Source organism: Teleopsis dalmanni, chromosome 2 (assembly GCF_002237135.1).
Source record: "Teleopsis dalmanni isolate 2A chromosome 2, ASM223713v2, whole genome shotgun sequence".
NCBI lineage: Eukaryota > Metazoa > Arthropoda > Insecta > Diptera > Diopsidae > Teleopsis > Teleopsis dalmanni.
In genome coordinates this window covers 8,949,958-8,968,988 of record NC_051847.1, presented here as the reverse complement: position 1 = coordinate 8,968,988, position 19,031 = coordinate 8,949,958, and the positions used below count along the sequence as shown (strand labels likewise).

The following is a 19,031-nucleotide window of genomic DNA, read 5'->3' as shown; positions in this document are numbered from 1 at the left end:
AATAAAAAGAAAGAATTTATAAAGCGAAATAAACCTATGAAATATCTATTTTAAAATTAAAAAAAAAAAAATTTGAAAAGAAGAGCATAAAGCAAACATGTACGCTACATTTGGTTGTTACAGGCACAATTGCACCTTCGCGTGACTTACCCGAATTAACTGCCGAGGATACCATCCGCATCATACTTTCGAACTTAAATTTAGTTGTGCCGGTGGTAGCTGCTCTACTTGTTATAATCATAGCAATAATTGTTATTTGTATTCTACGTAGCAAAGGCAATCATCACAAAGGTATAAAACAGTTTTATTAACATATTCTTTTCTTTTTCTCTTTTTTTCTCGCTCTCTCTCTTACTATTCGATTACCCGCTTAAATTACTTACTATCCATTATGATTTCGAAATGATCCTGTATTATGTTCAAAAATAACGTTATGCATCATTAAACGGTTTTAATGTTTGTGGCTATGAATTACAAAAAACAAAAACATAAAAATTTCGAAAATTTCGAAAATTCCTTTGTTCGAAATTACAAATTATGCATGCAAATTTTTGTTTACAATAAATACACGTAATACACGTAAATATGCTTGTAATTGAATGAAATTGTGAAAACGGTTTGTATAACACCAAATTATTTTGACATTCGTTATCAATTATCTAACTTCGAATCGTAATCGAAACTTAATTCGAAAATGATGCGTTGCGTGTCGCGTTAATATTACTAAAAACAGGCACAATAGCGCCATTGGATGACGGTCAAAGTTCTGGAAATATACACACACGCATACGTTTGCCAGCATGGATGCCAGAATGGTTAGATTTGAATTTTATGGTGCCATTGATCGCTACTGTAATTGTTGTTGCGGTGGGTATACTTGTTGTATGTGTAGCGCTCTCCAGACGTCGTGCGGATGATTTACGCGGTGGACAAAAGGATGTATATTGTAGGTTATCTGTGCGCTTTTTAGTTATGTTCCTTTATGAATATTTAGTTATCATTAATTATTTATAGAATTTTTAAATGAAAACATTTCAGCTTTATTATTGATGTTTCATGCATCGAATACTTTATTTCAAAATTTTATTTCTGTTTTTATATTCGAAAAGAATGGTTAACAAATGATATATAAGCGAACAGTGGTTTTACCTACACGAAATAATTCTATATAGTAATATCAAATAAAATATTTCTCTAGATCTAACAGGGACACGAAATCAAAAGTTTCATAGAGTCCAATCACTTTTCAAGCAACTTGCACAAGTTTTATGCTTCACGCTTGCAGTGTAAGCCATATAGTATATAGTATTGAAGCTACAGAAGCGGCTAGTTAAAGTAAGATTTCTCATTTACTTTCGACACTTTAGTACCAACATTTTTTTATATAATACAACCGTTCAAGCTACATGGCATTGCATACTGGCGAAATACTTGTAGAAATATAGACTTTGCCCAGCTGCTTGATATTATAACATATGGTCTCTATTAAGTACAAGCACAGTACTCAATAGTATGGATATTGATCAATTGATATGTGAACGCACCTGTACAGTATAATTAGTCATTGAGACTTCCTTAATATCAAATAGTTTTCAAATTGACGACAACCTTGTTATAGAAAGTAACCATACAGCGTGTATTAAAAATAATAGACTAAAAACGAATTATTTATTTTAAAGATTTTAATTACACTTTTATTACGAAAAAAATGTGATTAGTTAGTGTTTCTATACATAATGTGTAGGTTATTGCAGTGTTTTCACTGATCTCTTTCAGACCCATTCTCTTTCCGTTTAAATCGAAGAGTTTAAAGCTTATTTGGACCTTTAATAAAATACAAAATTTTGTTTTGGATCTTTGATTTTTGGCATCTTTAATCTCAAGATTTCACGGTATTTCTACTAATTTTGCTGTGTTAGCTGCCTATATGTGAAATCTTAAAAATGGTATTACCGCTGTTCACTTTTATATTATTATAAATTATAATTTTTAAGTAAATTTGCAAATGGTCACTCAAACTCGGTAAAAAATATTTTGATTGTTTTTAAATTTAAATATAAATAGTTGTTAAATATAATGTATATAAATAAATATATATGTAGCATGGTTAATATATATTCTAACATTAATGATATTTAAAACTAATAATTTAAAATACATAAACATCTATTCCAACATACGAAATATGTACCAACAATAAACCAATATAAACACACACAATCAATAGAAACACGCGATACTTAGCACTACTCAAAGCATCTTAATGTACATAATATGACAGATTTATAAAAAGTTCTACCAATTTTGCCGCACTACATACGATTAAGTATCCGTAACTCAAAACATTGAACTTATATACATTTTCTACACTATATACCTATACAAGTATCATAACACATATATGTAGTAGCCTCCCATATTTTGATAATAAAGTCTAATGTACGAACTTCTATGCTATACCCAATTTATGATATATACACTATACACTAGTCTAATGCTTAATATATACTAGCGTTCAAAAATGATCCTTTTTACTTAGTTTTTTGGTTGAAATTCAAAAAATATTATGAAAGGACTATAAAAATCTATATCAAAAAACTTTTAAAGATATCAGATATATAATAATAAATTATTTAAACATTATGTGAAGAATAATAATAAACATGAACATAGCTAAGTGAGCATATAGAGCGATGACCCTATATTTGTGCACTTATAATCCATCGGACAATTATATAGGGTCTTTCGCTCGTTACCTATAACCTATGTCTAGTCTAAAAACATTAATATAAATAATTTATTAATATAATTTTTAATTGTAAAAATTGTTTCTTGTCCATCCTGCCTCATTTCCTGGCTACGCCCATGCTTAGAACAGTTTCTTACAACAGAATTATTATTCAAATATTTAGCTTTTTTGCTCTATCTATATATTCTTGAAAATATATCAATAGATTATGTTGTAAATATTGTCTTAACTATAGTCATGTGTTTTATACATAAATTAAAATATATGTAGCTTTTTATATTATCTATTATTATATTACATATATGTAACATAAATATTTTATGGAATGTGTGTTTGCCGTTTTTGTTTTTCTAGTTGTCATAATTTTCCATCTCATCAAACAATTTGAAAATATTATTTATAAAAAATTAAATATTCATACTAATTACACTTAGCATATATTTCTATGAGCAAGAAACTAGGTACAATCTGAAATAGGTCAGAGTTACTTCTACTTATTAAGTTATAATACTGTTAAAATTATCTATACTGTGTTTGAAATTTACTTAATTTAAAGAATCAAAAAATTAGACTTGTTTTAAAGCACAATATTACCTGAGCCACTATAACATCTACATACTATTGTCACCAAATAATATTTATTTATTTATTACCACCAGTATCTTCTTTTTAAATACATTTATTAAAATCACACATAATCCGAAAATTAATATTAAAAGTAATCTCTTTAAATCTCTTTCGAACTAGTTCATTGATATACTTCATTTAAAAGAACTAAACTATACAACTTTATTAAGGAGACCGTCACGTCAGAATCAAATAATGATTGCATTGAAGTTGGAAACTGCATATTATCATAAAAGTTTTTTTTAATCAATCATGGAAATATTTACGATATTCCCATAATACTATATTTTTACATTTTATATCGTGTTTTTAACACTGATAATGTCTCAACGGACATTCTCTACTACAATTTTTTTTTGTAGTAAAATAATTTACATTTTTATTGCTGCTAATTAGCACTTTTTAATATTTTTTTATTTTATTGTGGTGTTATTGACTGTATGCGTGAGTGAAGTGAAACGCTCTGCTTCAAAATTCACATAAATTCAATATAGTAGGGCAACTGATATATTTCGTAACATTTTTATTGTCTGACTTTATTACTTAAGCACATGTGACGTTGACTATTTTATTTTTATTTTATTCAGGTTAAAAGGATTTAGGATTTCAAATCACAATCATCTTTTATCTTCAGGTGTTCTCTGAAAAAAAAAAAAAAACAATGTGTCAGATGCTTCAGTATGCTCTAGAAATATGTGCCGTATAAGTATGAAAGATATTAGATTTGATTAATTGTATATATTGTAACTTTAAATTGAATTTAGCAAAAAATCAATACTTTTCTTAGATCCCGTCCCCTTTAAAGTGTTTGCTTTCGATATAACTAATCGATATTCTATGTAAATAAATTATATATTTACTCATTCTCAAAAATAACATACTACATGTCTATTGCTAAATATTTAGTTTGATTTTAATAAATAATTTGTTTAAAATAATATTGAACAACAAAGCCCCCGATTCCATATCCCGGCAACAGCCCCTTTCAGCTGTTGTACTTAGTTTTTTTATTTCAAGAATTATAGTTTCAGTTTAAGCACCTACTTTCTAAGTTTTTATTTCAAACCAAATAAAATAAACTAAGATGCTTTTCAAGATCGCCAAAAAGTATTGAAAAAATTGGAAAAAGAAGTTGATTAAAAATTAATGAACCAAAAAAATTTAAATGAATTAAATTAAAATCATTATTCATTCATCATTTAAGTAACTTTCCCTTAAGTAAAGTCGTACGTTGGTATATTTGGTAAATATTTGAATATTTAAATATTTAAATTGTTTTCTTTAACGTAATTTATATATTAACTAATTAACTAATTAACTAAATTTCAATTATTTTGTGCATTTTCCTTATAAATATTTAACACGAATTTTGGATTCTATTTGCACAACCACTTTTTTTATGAATACAAGAGCAAAATTTTCTGAGTGACGCATTCAAATTGTGAAATTTTGGAAAAGTTCATTTTAAAAATACAAATTGACAGCACTAAAAAAATTTACCACAAATATAGAAATTGTGTATTGCACCGCATTATTTATATAAATTTTTTTTTAAACTAAATCAAAGGATAATGAGCCGCAATCGAATTAAAACAGAAGTAAAGTAAGAAACAGAAATTTTCAATTTAAAAAAAAAAAAAACAAAATAAAAGAAGAAAAAAATTTTCAAAGTACGGTAAAAAGCATCTTCAGTATCTTATATTGTGTTTTGCGATATCATATATTAATTCTAGACGATGTAGTTTACAATCAGACAATGGGACCCGGCGCCACCCTGGACAAACGTCGACCTGATCTACGAGACGAGTTGGGCTATATTGCACCACCAAACCGCAAACTGCCACCAGTTCCTGGCTCCAACTACAACACCTGCGACCGGATTAAGCGAGGTACAGTAATAAGTAAGCATCTAAATTTACCAATACAACATTTAATAATACAAGAATATTTTTGCTTTTTTCATTTTGCCAATTTGTCCTTTGTACGAGTTCCATGAACCACGTACAAGGACGAAGGACAAATGCTAGCCACAAAAACATTGTGTTGCAAAGTGCTTTCCTTTAAAATAATATTATTTACTTCTTATTATTGTGACGCAAAGTAGCAAGTATTGTAATAAGATTCACTTTATATATATATCACAAACCGTCAAGGACTTGACTTACACTCAAATTTATTTAAATTTATCTCAAAATTTTAATATACCATTTATCCAATAATTATAAAAATGGTATAATCCAAATTCTTAGTATTGTATTACTTAGTAATTTTGGTTAAAGTCCATGCACTGCATGATGTACTTTTTATTTTTAAATGTTGTAGTAAATTTAGTTAATAATTTTAACAGTGCAACAATTAAGATATGAATTTTCAAATAATAAATAATAATAGTGTGTAGGAGAAAAGTTCTTCGTAAGATCTTTGATCCTCTACGAGTTGGCGACGACTACCGCATACGAATGAACCATGAGCTGTACGAGCTTTATCACGACATTGATATAATTCAGCGTATTAACATCCAGCGGCTTCGCTGGCTTAGTCATGTTGTGAGATTGAGCGAAAAAGCTGTTTGAAGCAGTACTTGACGGAAGAAGACGTAGAGGTAGACCGTATCTACGGTGGAGTGATCAAGTTGACTGGAGAAAGTGCGCACACAGCAAAAGTGCCTGTGGACACATGCTGCGACAGATCGAAATTCTGTAACGGATTGTTATGTCCAAATAAGAAGAATAAGAAGTGTTTGAATTTAATTTAAATCTTAAAATCAGAACTCAAATAGATTTGAGCTATAAAATTGTATTTAAAAGCATCTGACTTCGAACTAGTGATTACTTAACTAGTACCGGCAACTTATTCCTGAATTTCGTTTGGACACAAAGCTTCTCCCTAATTGCACACATTTCCTCTCGCGTTACGGTCTACATCAGTTTGATCACTCCATCAGTGACACGATCTCTCTAACGTTTTAGACCGCTGACAACATATGAATCTTTCGCTGAGGTAATCCGTACTAACAGATGGGCGATCAAAGGCCTTAAGTTAAACTGCTTCTTTTAATGCTGATTTTTCAATCAACTCAATATACCATTTTCTTTACAAAACACTACAAAAATGACTGTGAACCACATATAATTCTGAAATGGTTTCCTATAAATATGCTAAGCAAATGGTTCTTTTCAATTATACAATAAGTCGGAGACTCCGATTCAGAACCGTTCCTTAGAATTTGCAAAGCCACTGGTTTGAAGTCTAAAGTTTTTATTTAGAACTGATTCTTAAAATTCAAAAATCCAAACTTTGGATTTATGGTTCGGTTTGTGAATTGGTTCAATTATACTGAAAAGTTGAAAATTTCGATTAAATTCGATTTGCAGCCATAAAATAGTATAGAACTGAATTTATTTTATTGTGGTTTATTTTTTCGAATATACTTTTAATATAATCCATAATATCATACTTAATAATAAATTAATGAAAACTATAATTAAATATAAATAAATAATAATTAATTATGAACAAATTGTTGCACTGTTAATAATTATATAGTATATTTAATGTATATAATATTAAAAACAAATAATAAATGTAATTAATTTTTTATTTTTTCCCGTTTCAACCCGCAAAATGCTTAACAACCTACATTTTATGCTTAATTTTATGTTTTTAATTTATATTGACGTTGTATTATTGTTTCGCAAAATTTGTGTAATTTTAATACTCGAACACAACACATCTGACACCTGACACCCGACACCCGACACCTATACCACCTACTTCATATAAAATGTGTAAAATATTGTGAATATGAAAAAATTGGTCAATGGTTGTGTATTGTCGCCACAAGTAGGCCGTGGTTTGCGTTCAAATCATTCCACTTGGGATCCTCGTCGACCAAATTTATACGAAGAATTGAAACCACCACCGGTGCCATTACATGGCAATGTTTATGGTCATGGTCATGGCACTGCTGAATGCCATTACCGGCATCCAGGTAGGATACGAATTTAATTATAATTTTTTAGATTTAATTTGAAATAAGTTTTTCATTATTCATTTTCGTAAATGCACAGACAATAATTTTTACTAACATTGACTAACGATTTTTTTAAAATAACTAAGCCCAACTAGGCCTGAGTGGATCCATAAGATCATCGTGATAACCTGGCTAACAATTTGACTAATGAATTGATATAACACATCTACGAGTATTGTGCATTTCAGTTTAAATTCACAACAACAAAACCATATATTGAAAAAATCAAATGTTAACATAATTATAAATTAGTTACTCGATTTCTAGAGGATTTTAGTCAGCTACAAAGCGTTGCCTTTAAGAGCATCTTAAGCTTAATTACTGCGTCACGATGCTTTTGACTTTATCGAGTTTTCTGTGGTAACATATTGGTCTTTTAGGCCTGAGTGGATGTAGAAGACCGCATTATGTATAACCTAATCTGTTTGATCCTAACATTCCTAAAGCAACTTTAGGAATTAATATTGCATATAACAACAGAAATAAAGACGCGTTTTTGTTTATTCTTTTTCAATAACATTCTCGATTAAAACAAGACTATTGAATTACAAATAGATATTGGCATCTATAATTCTCCTTGGTTTTTCATGATAGTATAAAACTATTATCTATTCTACATATTTTCTCAAAAAATCGAACTTGGCTTAGTGGCTCAAAAACTGAATTCTTGTTTATAAATCCACACTAAAAACAAAGACCACCTCACTAGAATGTAAGAGAATATCTGAATATATGCATATGAATATCTAACTAAAAAAAACTACTACTACCACATATCATCTTTCGGGAGTTTGTACATCTCGACACTGTACATCTCGAAGTCTGTGGAAAGAAAATTCTTCTGCTTTCTATACATCCTAATTTTTATTTATTATTAATTGTAATATTCTAAATTATAGAATCTAAAACGTTCCTTCTAAAATTTCTTTACCAACTGAGATATCAGACGTAGTTCAAAAATAAGAACTGTTCTCAATCTTCAATCGCGTTAATAGATATCGCGTTATAGATATTTGTTTTTGTAAATAAAATCAAAATTTTAATTTTTTTATAAAACCATTATAGTTTTATTTAGTATTAAAACACTTAGATTTATAAGTAATCTCATGGCAAAAGGCATGGAAGTTAATATAATATTAACATTAACTCTAAGTAAGTAAACTAATAGTTTAATAATATAACATGTTTTTAACCTTTGCATGTTTTATTTTTTTTTTTTTTTTGAAATGTATTAACAGAAACAACAACATAACAACACTCCATTAACACTTTCATAAATTACACACTAATATCCATCTTATTCTACACATGTACTAATATATACTTTCTTTTTTCTTTAACCAAAAAACAAAACAAAATTATTTACGTAATAAAAACTCAAAAGGCATGGAAGATGAAATTTGTCCTTATGCTACTTTCCACTTACTTGGATTCCGTGAAGAAATGGACCCTACTAAAGCAATGAACTTCCAAACATTCCCACATCAAAATGGACATGCACCAGGACCCGGACATGCTGGCACTATGGGACCACCAGGACATCCCGGACACATGCACTCTCGTTCAGGTTCACAATCAATGCCACGAGCCAATCGTTATGCACGTAAAAACAGTCAGGGTGGTCAATCATCAATTTATACACCAGCACCGGAATATGATGATCCAGCTAATTGCGCGGAAGAAGATCAATACGTAAGTTAAAACAATATAATAATTGTGAAATATTTTTTATATCGGTAAGTTACACATAATCTCTCAAACAGCGTCGATACACACGTGTTAACTCACAAGGTGGCAGTTTATACTCTGGCCCTGGACCTGAATATGACGATCCAGCTAATTGCGCACCTGAAGAAGATCAATATGGCTCACAATATGGTGGTCCTTATGGCACACCTTATGATCATTATGGCTCACGTGGTTCTATGGGACGACGTAGTGTTGGTAAGTAAATCTATTATTATTATTATTTACAATAACGCAACTACAAAATTATATTATTTAGATGATAAAGTCCAGTTTTTTTTAGGTTATTTTCATTAATATTTTTTTTAACTCATACATAACTTAAAGTCCTGTTCATTCAAGTCAATAAAAATATATCTGATCTAAGATTATTCATTGATTTCTTAACTGAGTATGATTTTGTTAACAAATGCCTTTAAGACCAAAGAACTGCAAATTCTGTAATATATCTTGCATGCTTGTGCTCTTCTTTCACTGAACTCTGAGATTTTGTACCAAAAAATATTGTTAGGTTTGGTAATATTTTTTAATTGCTCGGATTAGCTTAGAGGATTAACACCCAATCATACCACAATAAATCTCATGTAACATTGTTCTTTCTAATAATGACTAATAGTAACCATATAATAACTAAATAGACTCCATGTTGTTTAAAAATATATTGATTTTAGTGGCTGATCGGCAGATGCCACATTCCGTGAAATAAACTTCTGTAGTTAAATTAGATTCATAACTTGCAATTTATGTAGTTTAATAGACTCTTTGTTTTTACTGATAAGTAGTCTGTCCGATTGTCACAAAAGCACATTCCTAAAAATCTGTTCCTTCTTATGCAGTCACAGATAAAATGTTTTCGCAGTTTCTATAATAAGTATTGAAGGGTGGACGTAATTCCTCTGCGAAGTTCAATGACCTAACAGAACTGCAATTGGTCTGATAGGATGGATTCGTCATCTGTGAATAAACTCCCTTGCGTAAATATAAAGGCCAAGTCTACTGGGATATATAACATGTTGTAAATTACTCTCACCTATTAGTAGCTAGTTGCTGAAAATGGATATAGACGCCTATCTTAACATGTATATATATAGGATAACAAATATTGGTATTCCTAGGGTGACGTATATAAAAATTCCAAGGTAAACTATACCATCTAGGTTTTTATTCCCCTAAATATTTGGAAACGCCTATGAAAGTGATGCTCGAGAGTTGATTTAGCCCGTCAAATTCTTTCCTACAATCTCTTACTAGTTTTGATTTGATGGTGTAAGATTATAGTAAAAATGGCAACCTTGCAGTAATCTTCTATAGGGTTTGTAGTTAACCGACATATCTCACTAATCCCTAAAACTTAGGGTAGTATATATCTGTGAATAATGTTATTTACTATAAAAGTTTGTTCCCTTCCACTTATTTCTTGCTGGAAATGTTACTGTAAAGTATATTGAATTGAATTATATGTATCACTAAGTATTTTATTATGCACATTAAAAAATGTTTTTATAAATATTAATGGAATATAAACGACACAATCTTTAAGATCAACTAAATCTCTCATTGAAATAATTTCAGGTTCTGCACGTAATCCAGGAAATGGTTCACCAGAACCTCCACCACCACCACCACGTAATCACGATATGAGTAATTCCTCTTTCAACGATTCCAAAGAGAGCAACGAGATCTCAGAAGCTGAGTGTGACCGTGATCACGGACCACGCGGCAATTATGGCGGTGAGTTGATTAAAGTATCTAATAGTTTTACAACTAAAGAAAGTAACAAAAAAAAAAAACCGACATATATAAAATAAAACTAAATTCAAAATTTGCGATGTATTTTTAACACAAAATCTTTGCTTTTCAAATTTGTTTACTTTTTTTTTAAAAAACAAATAATTAAAACCAAAAAACAAAACGAAAAATTTAGAAGACTCCAATGAGGGTGAGTGATGATGTTTAAAAATTCTTTCTTGTTGGAATTTATTAAAAGTTAGAAATTTGATTCATTTAACTTTTTATTATTTAAATCCATTCCAACTTTAAATCCATTCTCGTTCAATACTTCCATTAATTCAACTTACCTGAAGTTCAAAGCACTTCATCTTCAGAACTCATTGCAATACTTCAACCATTCAAATGAGAAGTATAAAAATCACATTTTCATATCATCAGCTCTCCGCTTACAGACACTCGTATCTATATACTACCATACACTCAATCCAAGGTACACACTCATGTGAATTCAGATTCATACCTACATTCTCATGTAATTCATCTGTCCTGTCCGATGTATTGCCCGTTGCAATAATCGCGGGCGATTCTTTGAATCATCAATTTGGATATTGTTTTTATTATTTTGAAAGTTTCCCATATCTATATGTATTATATACATACACATATGTATATAAAATATATGTATATATAGTAAGTACATAAACAACTTCAAATTCATACTGTGTTTTGCTAACTTTTTTATTTAAAAGCCCAGCACACTTTTTTCTGATTTTAAAAAATATTTTTTTTTATGAAATTATTTCGCATTTGTGTTTTAAAATACAAAAAATTTGGTTTGGTATTTGGTTTAATAATATTATTTTTTAATTAATTGATATAAAATTTTATTTATTCCCTTGTGTCCGAATGGAAAGTAATTCTTAAAAGTTACCACCTATCATTTTAGCGATAGATACTGACAATGTATATGACTCGTCTTTTTGAGTAAAAAATTAATATTTAATTAATGTTTTAATCTGAAAAGTTATACAGTACCTGTAAAAATCTGATTATTTGGACTTCTTCGTAATATTGGACGCCTTCAGACGAAGTTTAGAATGCATATTATAATACTGGATTCACACGAGAGATGCAAAATGAAATTTATTGACAGCTAATAGATCTCTTGTGTGAATCCAGTATAAAATATCATAACTAGTTGTTAAGCAATCTTAAATCCTCACAGACGGACGTTAAAAAGGCGGCAGAATCTGAAGAATCACTTTTCCTTTGTGTTATATTCATCGGTCCTCTTCTACGTATCATGAATATACCGCAAGCTATTACAACGGTGAAAAAAGTAGCAGTAAGTTTAAATTTTGACAACTGATAACTGACTTCTATTCCGACTCAATTTCTTCTTCGAGATTATGTTTGCATTGCAACGCAGTTATTAACAGGTTCTGACTTCTCTAAATATGGAAAGCATATTCCATATTTTATATACCATAACCATTGCCCAATAGCAGTTAGTGTGTAACTATTTACTTATGTGTATCTTAACTGCAAGTCTACTCCTCATGACGCCATTCAACTTGGCGCAAGTTAAGTTCAATTAGCATTCCATACAAATCCATGCCTTTTCACCTTATCTTCCAATCCAATTCTACAATTATGATTAGTTAATGTATACCTATGCCAGTGTTATACCTTGAAAAATTTATAATACAAATTTATGTTTCTTTTATTTGGACACAAGTGGAGTTATCTGCATATATTAGAAAAGATATTACAATTTAATTTATTTTAAATTTTATTTCAAATAATTTTAATATGGTTTCGCACACCTTCATTCTGTTTAGCACGTCCAATAATTTTTTATATGTGTTTCATATGGTTTTGTAACTAAGTTTTTAATAATATTTAACCTTTGTGTGTAATTTAAACAATTTTTCATTTCATTTGTGATTTACAAGTGTCATATGTTCATTTTATGGTTATCATGGAATTGCATGTATCATTTTTATCTGCGCATTTCTACATTGTAAAAAAAATTTTTTTTATTTGTCAGGACACAAAATATAATTTAAGAAATTATTTTTTTATTATCTATAACACATTTATTCGTTATTAAAATATAAATATATTTATTTTAAAAGTTAGTTATAATTAAGTATTTGCTTTACTATATAAAAAAATAGTCTAAGTTTATTAAAAACTGAATACCCTTTCTACAATTTCTCATAGATAATTTCTAGACAATTTTTCATAAGAAGGCCCGCATTTATTAAATTTTTGAATATTATGTTATGTACTGAGAACATAATTATATCTTTCGAGTTTCACACATTTTGAGTAGTAGATCTACAAACAAAGATCTCTCAACAAAGAATTTATTTTCAAACTCAATTTAAAATATATACAATAGAAATCGAACATAACGACATTGAAGAAACCGAGTCAATCCGGTCGTTGTAAGCAGTAATACTCGTATGAATTATAACCGATAAGATTAAAAGTTATGATAATGTTTATGAAAATATGTATAATTCATATTTATAATTAATATTTATTTATATTATTTTCCCACTGTGAAAAATAATCAGTAATTTTTGTTTGGTCGCCAAAAATTTCTTTGAGATAATAATTTTTCTTTAAATACTACAAAAACAAGAGTGACAAAAAAGGTTTTTTCTATATTTGGTCGTTATTACCAGCAGCTAAAACCACAATTTTATTAAAATACGACCAGAAAAACCGATATGTTGTTAATTTAAATATGTCCCTATAAAAAAGGATGCAAACTGTATATTAAGTATATAAGGCAAACTAAATCTAACGTTAAATAACAGTCGTTTACTCCAGTTGCTCATTATATCAGGTGTCATTATAAGTGATTTCCACTATAAAACAATAAATAACATTTATTAGGTTACCAGTATGAATGCCAACTCGTAGGCACTTCACATTTAATAACATCCAGAAAGAGCTTCAGAGAGAGAATAGCCTAAAAAACAAATAATCGCTTCTAAGTTCCTAATGCATAAATAATATAATTTCACTTTTTTTAGTTTTAGAAAATAATTTTATTATATTTTTAAAAATTATTATTAAATTTATAAAAAGAAAAAATCGCTACATTAAGTTTATTCAATTATAATTATTAAACACAATTATAGCTGAAAATGCCTTTTTTTTATTATATTGTTTTTTATTTAAAAATATGTTTTCATTTTATATATTATTTTTCCTTTTCTTTTTTATTTTTTTTATCTTAAATAAAAAAAATTGTTGATGGAAAATGTTTTAAAATATTTTGAAACGATTTTCTGTATATAAAAAAACCGAAATGAAACTGAATCTGTCAAATGCAGCTGTCAAACGATCCCCACACCAAAAGGATCAACGCACAACTGAAGAAATGCGCAAATTAATTGAAAGGTAAAGTAAATCAAGTAAAAAAAATAAAATAAAATAAAAAATAAATTGAAATTCAAAAATTATTTTAAACTTTGTTGAAAGTTTGTTTCGTTAAAAAAGCAATTAAAAATAAATGAAGTTTCCTTGCAAAATGTTTAATATTTAAATAATTTAATCAATTGTTAACTTGCAATTGCAATTCAATATTAATTTGACTGATCATTTGAGAGCTACTAACTTTTAAGAATTTGTAACTAACTTTTTGTAACTAAACTAAACTTATTAATTAAATTAATCTTAAAGTTAAATAACACCTTGTAATGGTTCAAAATTAACACAAATATTTTTATTTTTTATAACAATTTCTCTTGTTCTTATTCACTTTCTACAAACACATTTCTTCCGAACATAAAATCAAATGTTTTTAATATAAAATTAATTACGGATCACAATCCGTAAATACAATACATACGATACATACAATACTTTGGAATCACGCTAGTCGAAGGCAGTTGTAAGTTGGTGAAATTGTGTAATGTGTAATATTTTGTGTAATGCTTTGTTGATTTCTATATTTCTAATTGCATGCTACATATAGATATTAAAGTAACCAGTTCGTAGTAGAACAGTAAAAGTAACCGGTAACAATTTATTAGTAATATTCGTAATTATTTCGATTATTCTCTTCTTTATTACAATATTTAATTTATGCATGATTTGTTTTGTTGTTTTTTTTGTTGTTTTTGAAATACTTGTATTAAATAAAGTTGTTTGTGTTTTACATTTTAATGTTTATTGTTTGAAAGCAAATCACAGTTTGATATTTTACCCTTCCAAATATATGCTATAATCAATGCTATTTTTAATAATTTACTATTGAAAATGTATATTAAAATACCAATAAATATGTTACTTTACTTTGCAGCTTACAGCTTGAAATATAATAATACTAATATGAATATATTGTATGTAAAAGTTGTAAAATAAAAATATAATAGGAAGCAAAAAAGTATAAAAAGTAAAGAGTATATTTTGTTATTTAGAAAAAGGTGCTACAACATTAAATCTACCTATTAAAAGAGTAATATATTTTCTCTCCTGGACGCCGAAAAATATACAATAGATTACAATATAAATTGATAATAGTCGTAATTTTTTCTTTCAGAGTTGCAAAAAAATACTCGCAACAACAATGCTCTTAAAATCTTCAGAGTTAGGTTTTACGTCTTAAGTTTTAGTGCAGCCAAATTCAATAATCACCCTATTGTGAATGTTTTCTGGAAATATATTGCACATTCGAGTTATCCGTTAAAATCATAAGAGCAGAAATAAAAACAAATTGCAATATATCAAAAGAGTAAGATAAAAAATGCTTACCACTGCTACTATTCATTTCGTTTTCTTTTATTCAAACAAATTTTTAGTGTTTCCAATTATTATATTTCATATTGTACACAACACAAGAAAAAATGTCAAAAAAAAGCATTTGACATATTTTAAAAGTGATGCCAATTTGTTTCAATCAGACTTAATGCTGTTTATTCACAACTTTGAAAGAAAAAATTACGGTTTATGTAGAGAAGTTATTATTGTTTACAGACATGTGTATATAAAGATATATGCACAATTGTTTAGGCCGCAATGCTTTCTGGTCTTTAATATAAAGACTTGAGAGCAGCGCTTTTTAAAAATAGGTTCTTGTAGGAAGCGTATTTATTGACAATTACATGTGCCAGTAAGGAAGATATAGTTACTGCATTTTTTTCACACAACTAGTGCTTTCTGACCTTTAATTTGAAGTCTTGGAAGTGAAACTTTTTTAATATAGCTAATTGTAGGGAAGATTATACTATAGGCTACTATATAAGTCAGTGAGAAGATATGCCATAATATTTGCATAGTTTAGATATTCGTATACATCCGTTCGTTCCAAATCCGATGAAATAGTTTAAAATAAATGTTTCATTTTATTTTATTTTGATGTGTTATGCTTATTGTTCTAGTCCAAGTCAACACTGTATTAAAAACGTTCAATAAATTTTTTAAAACGTTTTTGTATTCATCGGCGATAATTGCGTTTACTACGTTAGTAGAAGCCCTTTTCGATACTCGCGTGGTACCCTAACTATTTCTTTTCATCGTCAATTTCATTTTAGAGACTAGTCAAAACTCGTATGATCGATAAAAATGTTTTTTTAATTAGTCAAGTATTCAAGTACCATTCGCCAAATTCTGTGCAAGCCTCATAGGAGGCTAGCACATTCACAAGGATCGCTTGGAAGATATCTCAATGTTCATTGCATTGCAAGTGCTTTTTACCGACGTTACTTGAGGTTCTTACAACCGTCATGGCGGAAAAACTGTGTGCTGGACAAATATTCGTTCCCATACATATTTTTCAAGAAACTCATTTAAAATAGCATAGACTGTGTATGCGTGAATAAGAGCTTTATTTCTAAAGAACTTAGCCTTTTTTTATATTATAGAATCTTACTCATCGAGGTAACTATCTGACAGTCCATTATATTATAACTTAGCTCAAACATTCTTTCCTTTTCTAAGTAGTATTATACATCTGAATTATCTACCGTTTACTTCTTAATGAAAACTTTTAGTTTAAAAAAAAAATTATGTGTTTCAGTGTATATCCATTATATACATATGTGCAGAATTATGCGCTTAGTAGCAATTTCGTCAATAAAGAACCCAATTTAATTAGATGGACTTTTAATATTAATATGTCGCCGACATATTGCGATTTAAAAACATTTTTTTATATGGTATCTTTCTTCATAGTCCGTAGTCTGTTTATGATATTCTTTAATTTGCTGATTTTTTGTATCTTTTTTCTATTCTTGTAAAGCTAAAAACACCTGAATTAATAGATTAGACAACCATACCATATAAGAGTTATACACGGTACTGCACAACTACTAACTCGATACCTGAGTAACATAGTAAAACCGGAAAGCAAATTTTTTGAATCCACTCCCTATATGAATACATATAACATATTTGAATATTTTTTGTTTTTTTTTTTGTATGATTCTATATATCGGGGTTGTATTGCTAATTGCTGTTGATGTTGTTGTTTTTTCCTACTATGTACCTTGTAGTTGCCAAAAAATATTTTATTAGAGTTTATATTCTTATATAAAAATACCGTGTTTAGAAGTTTTATATTATTTCGGAATATTTTATTTTCTATTTTAGAATGTTTAATGCTACAATGGTCTGCTAACATAAAAGTTTCACGTACCTAGTCCAATTTGGTGTCTAAATACCCTGTAACAGTCCATCTTGCAAGATACGTTGCGCAGTTAGATCTGAAGAAGTAGGACTTATATGATTAGAATTTATATATAAGGGACAGGAGAAGTTAGTTATATTATATTTTGAGACTTCAAAAATTATATGTATCATCTAAGGAATCTAAGTCGAATTAAAACAGTATCTTCTTTTAGTATACATGTAATTTATCTATGAAATTTAAAAGTTTTGATGAAACTAATATGAATATGAGGACAATAATCATTTATAGGAAAGGCAAATAATTAAACTTAGAAAATTAAATTTTACTGTTAAATGTTGTGTATGCCGCAGTCATAGAATGAATTAATTACCAAGTAATATAGTCTAGCATTAATGTATATGATTATACTGAGTACACAGTGAAAAATATTTATTAAATTAACAAAAAAAAAAAAAAAAAATCAAATATTATGGTTGCAGCTTTTTGTTAACGTTTGTTATACACTTAAAGCTTAAAATTAAAACTAAATTTAAAGAAAAGAAAATAATTAATTAATTTTCTCCTTTTAATATAGAAACGAAGCCGGTCCAAAACAACTCCAACAACAAAGTGGCGCAGGATTCACAGCCTACGATACTATGGCAGTGTAATTTGTAAAAAACTCATAAAGCAAACAGTCAACGTAAGTCAATTTAAATGGTACATGTATATAGATGGAATATATATATTAACATATCTTTCTTATATTTACAATAGCAATAAATAATAATAGAGAGAACACTAGTAAAGAGCAACAAAATACAATATACAACACAAGATGGCGGTGTGCGAAAGAGATAAGATTATAAATATTAATCGAACAAGCTAATATATTAATATTATAATTAAATTTATAATTATGAATATAAAACTTTACATATTAAACTATTATAAAATACATAATTATTTATAAACTATATGAAAACTAAAAATAATACAACAACAACAAACATATATATTAAATAATGATTATTAAATGGTTAAGCCAAAGTAAAAAAGCAAAAACAAAAAAAAATTCAATGTTCGACGTGGTTTATATTATATTAAATTAAAGTACATTTTAAAATTTCAATATAATAATAATATAAAAATACCAAAAATAATAATAAAGTAAAAAAGAATCTATTGAAAAAAATTGAGTGAAGTTGAAAGCTAAAATTTGATTAAACAATTTTAACATTTTTTAACAATTTTTTGCATTTATATATACAAAAAAAAACAACAACAACAACAAAACGAAATTTGCTAATTTTACACTTAAAAAAATTTAAGTCAAAAAATATGAAAAATTAATAAAAATATAAATACATATATACGAAAAATAAGTCAGTGAAATTGTGTGTAAGAAAATAGTTAGAAAAAAATGGAGATCTTAGGTGTTTTGTACACTGCAAAAAAAATTTCATTTGTATACAAATATTTTTAAATTTTTAAATTTGCTTTATATATTAGCA

General features: G+C 28.0%; 1 protein-coding gene across 1 annotated transcript in view; it reads left to right on the top strand.

Annotated features, from left to right (window-relative positions):
• LOC119682666 (Down syndrome cell adhesion molecule-like protein Dscam2) overlaps positions 1–18,434 on the top strand; it is a 93,511-nt gene extending 75,077 nt beyond the window's left edge. The window contains exons 15-23 of the mRNA XM_038096156.1: positions 734–946; positions 5,110–5,265; positions 7,224–7,367; positions 8,794–9,101; positions 9,173–9,353; positions 10,728–10,886; positions 14,240–14,306; positions 18,113–18,220; positions 18,295–18,434. Coding sequence (XP_037952084.1) covers positions 734–946; positions 5,110–5,265; positions 7,224–7,367; positions 8,794–9,101; positions 9,173–9,353; positions 10,728–10,886; positions 14,240–14,306; positions 18,113–18,188 — 1,304 coding nt within the window. The 3' untranslated portion in view covers positions 18,189–18,220; positions 18,295–18,434. The remainder of the gene's footprint in view (positions 1–733; positions 947–5,109; positions 5,266–7,223; positions 7,368–8,793; positions 9,102–9,172; positions 9,354–10,727; positions 10,887–14,239; positions 14,307–18,112; positions 18,221–18,294) is intronic.
• The last annotated feature ends 597 nt before the right edge of the window (positions 18,435–19,031 follow it).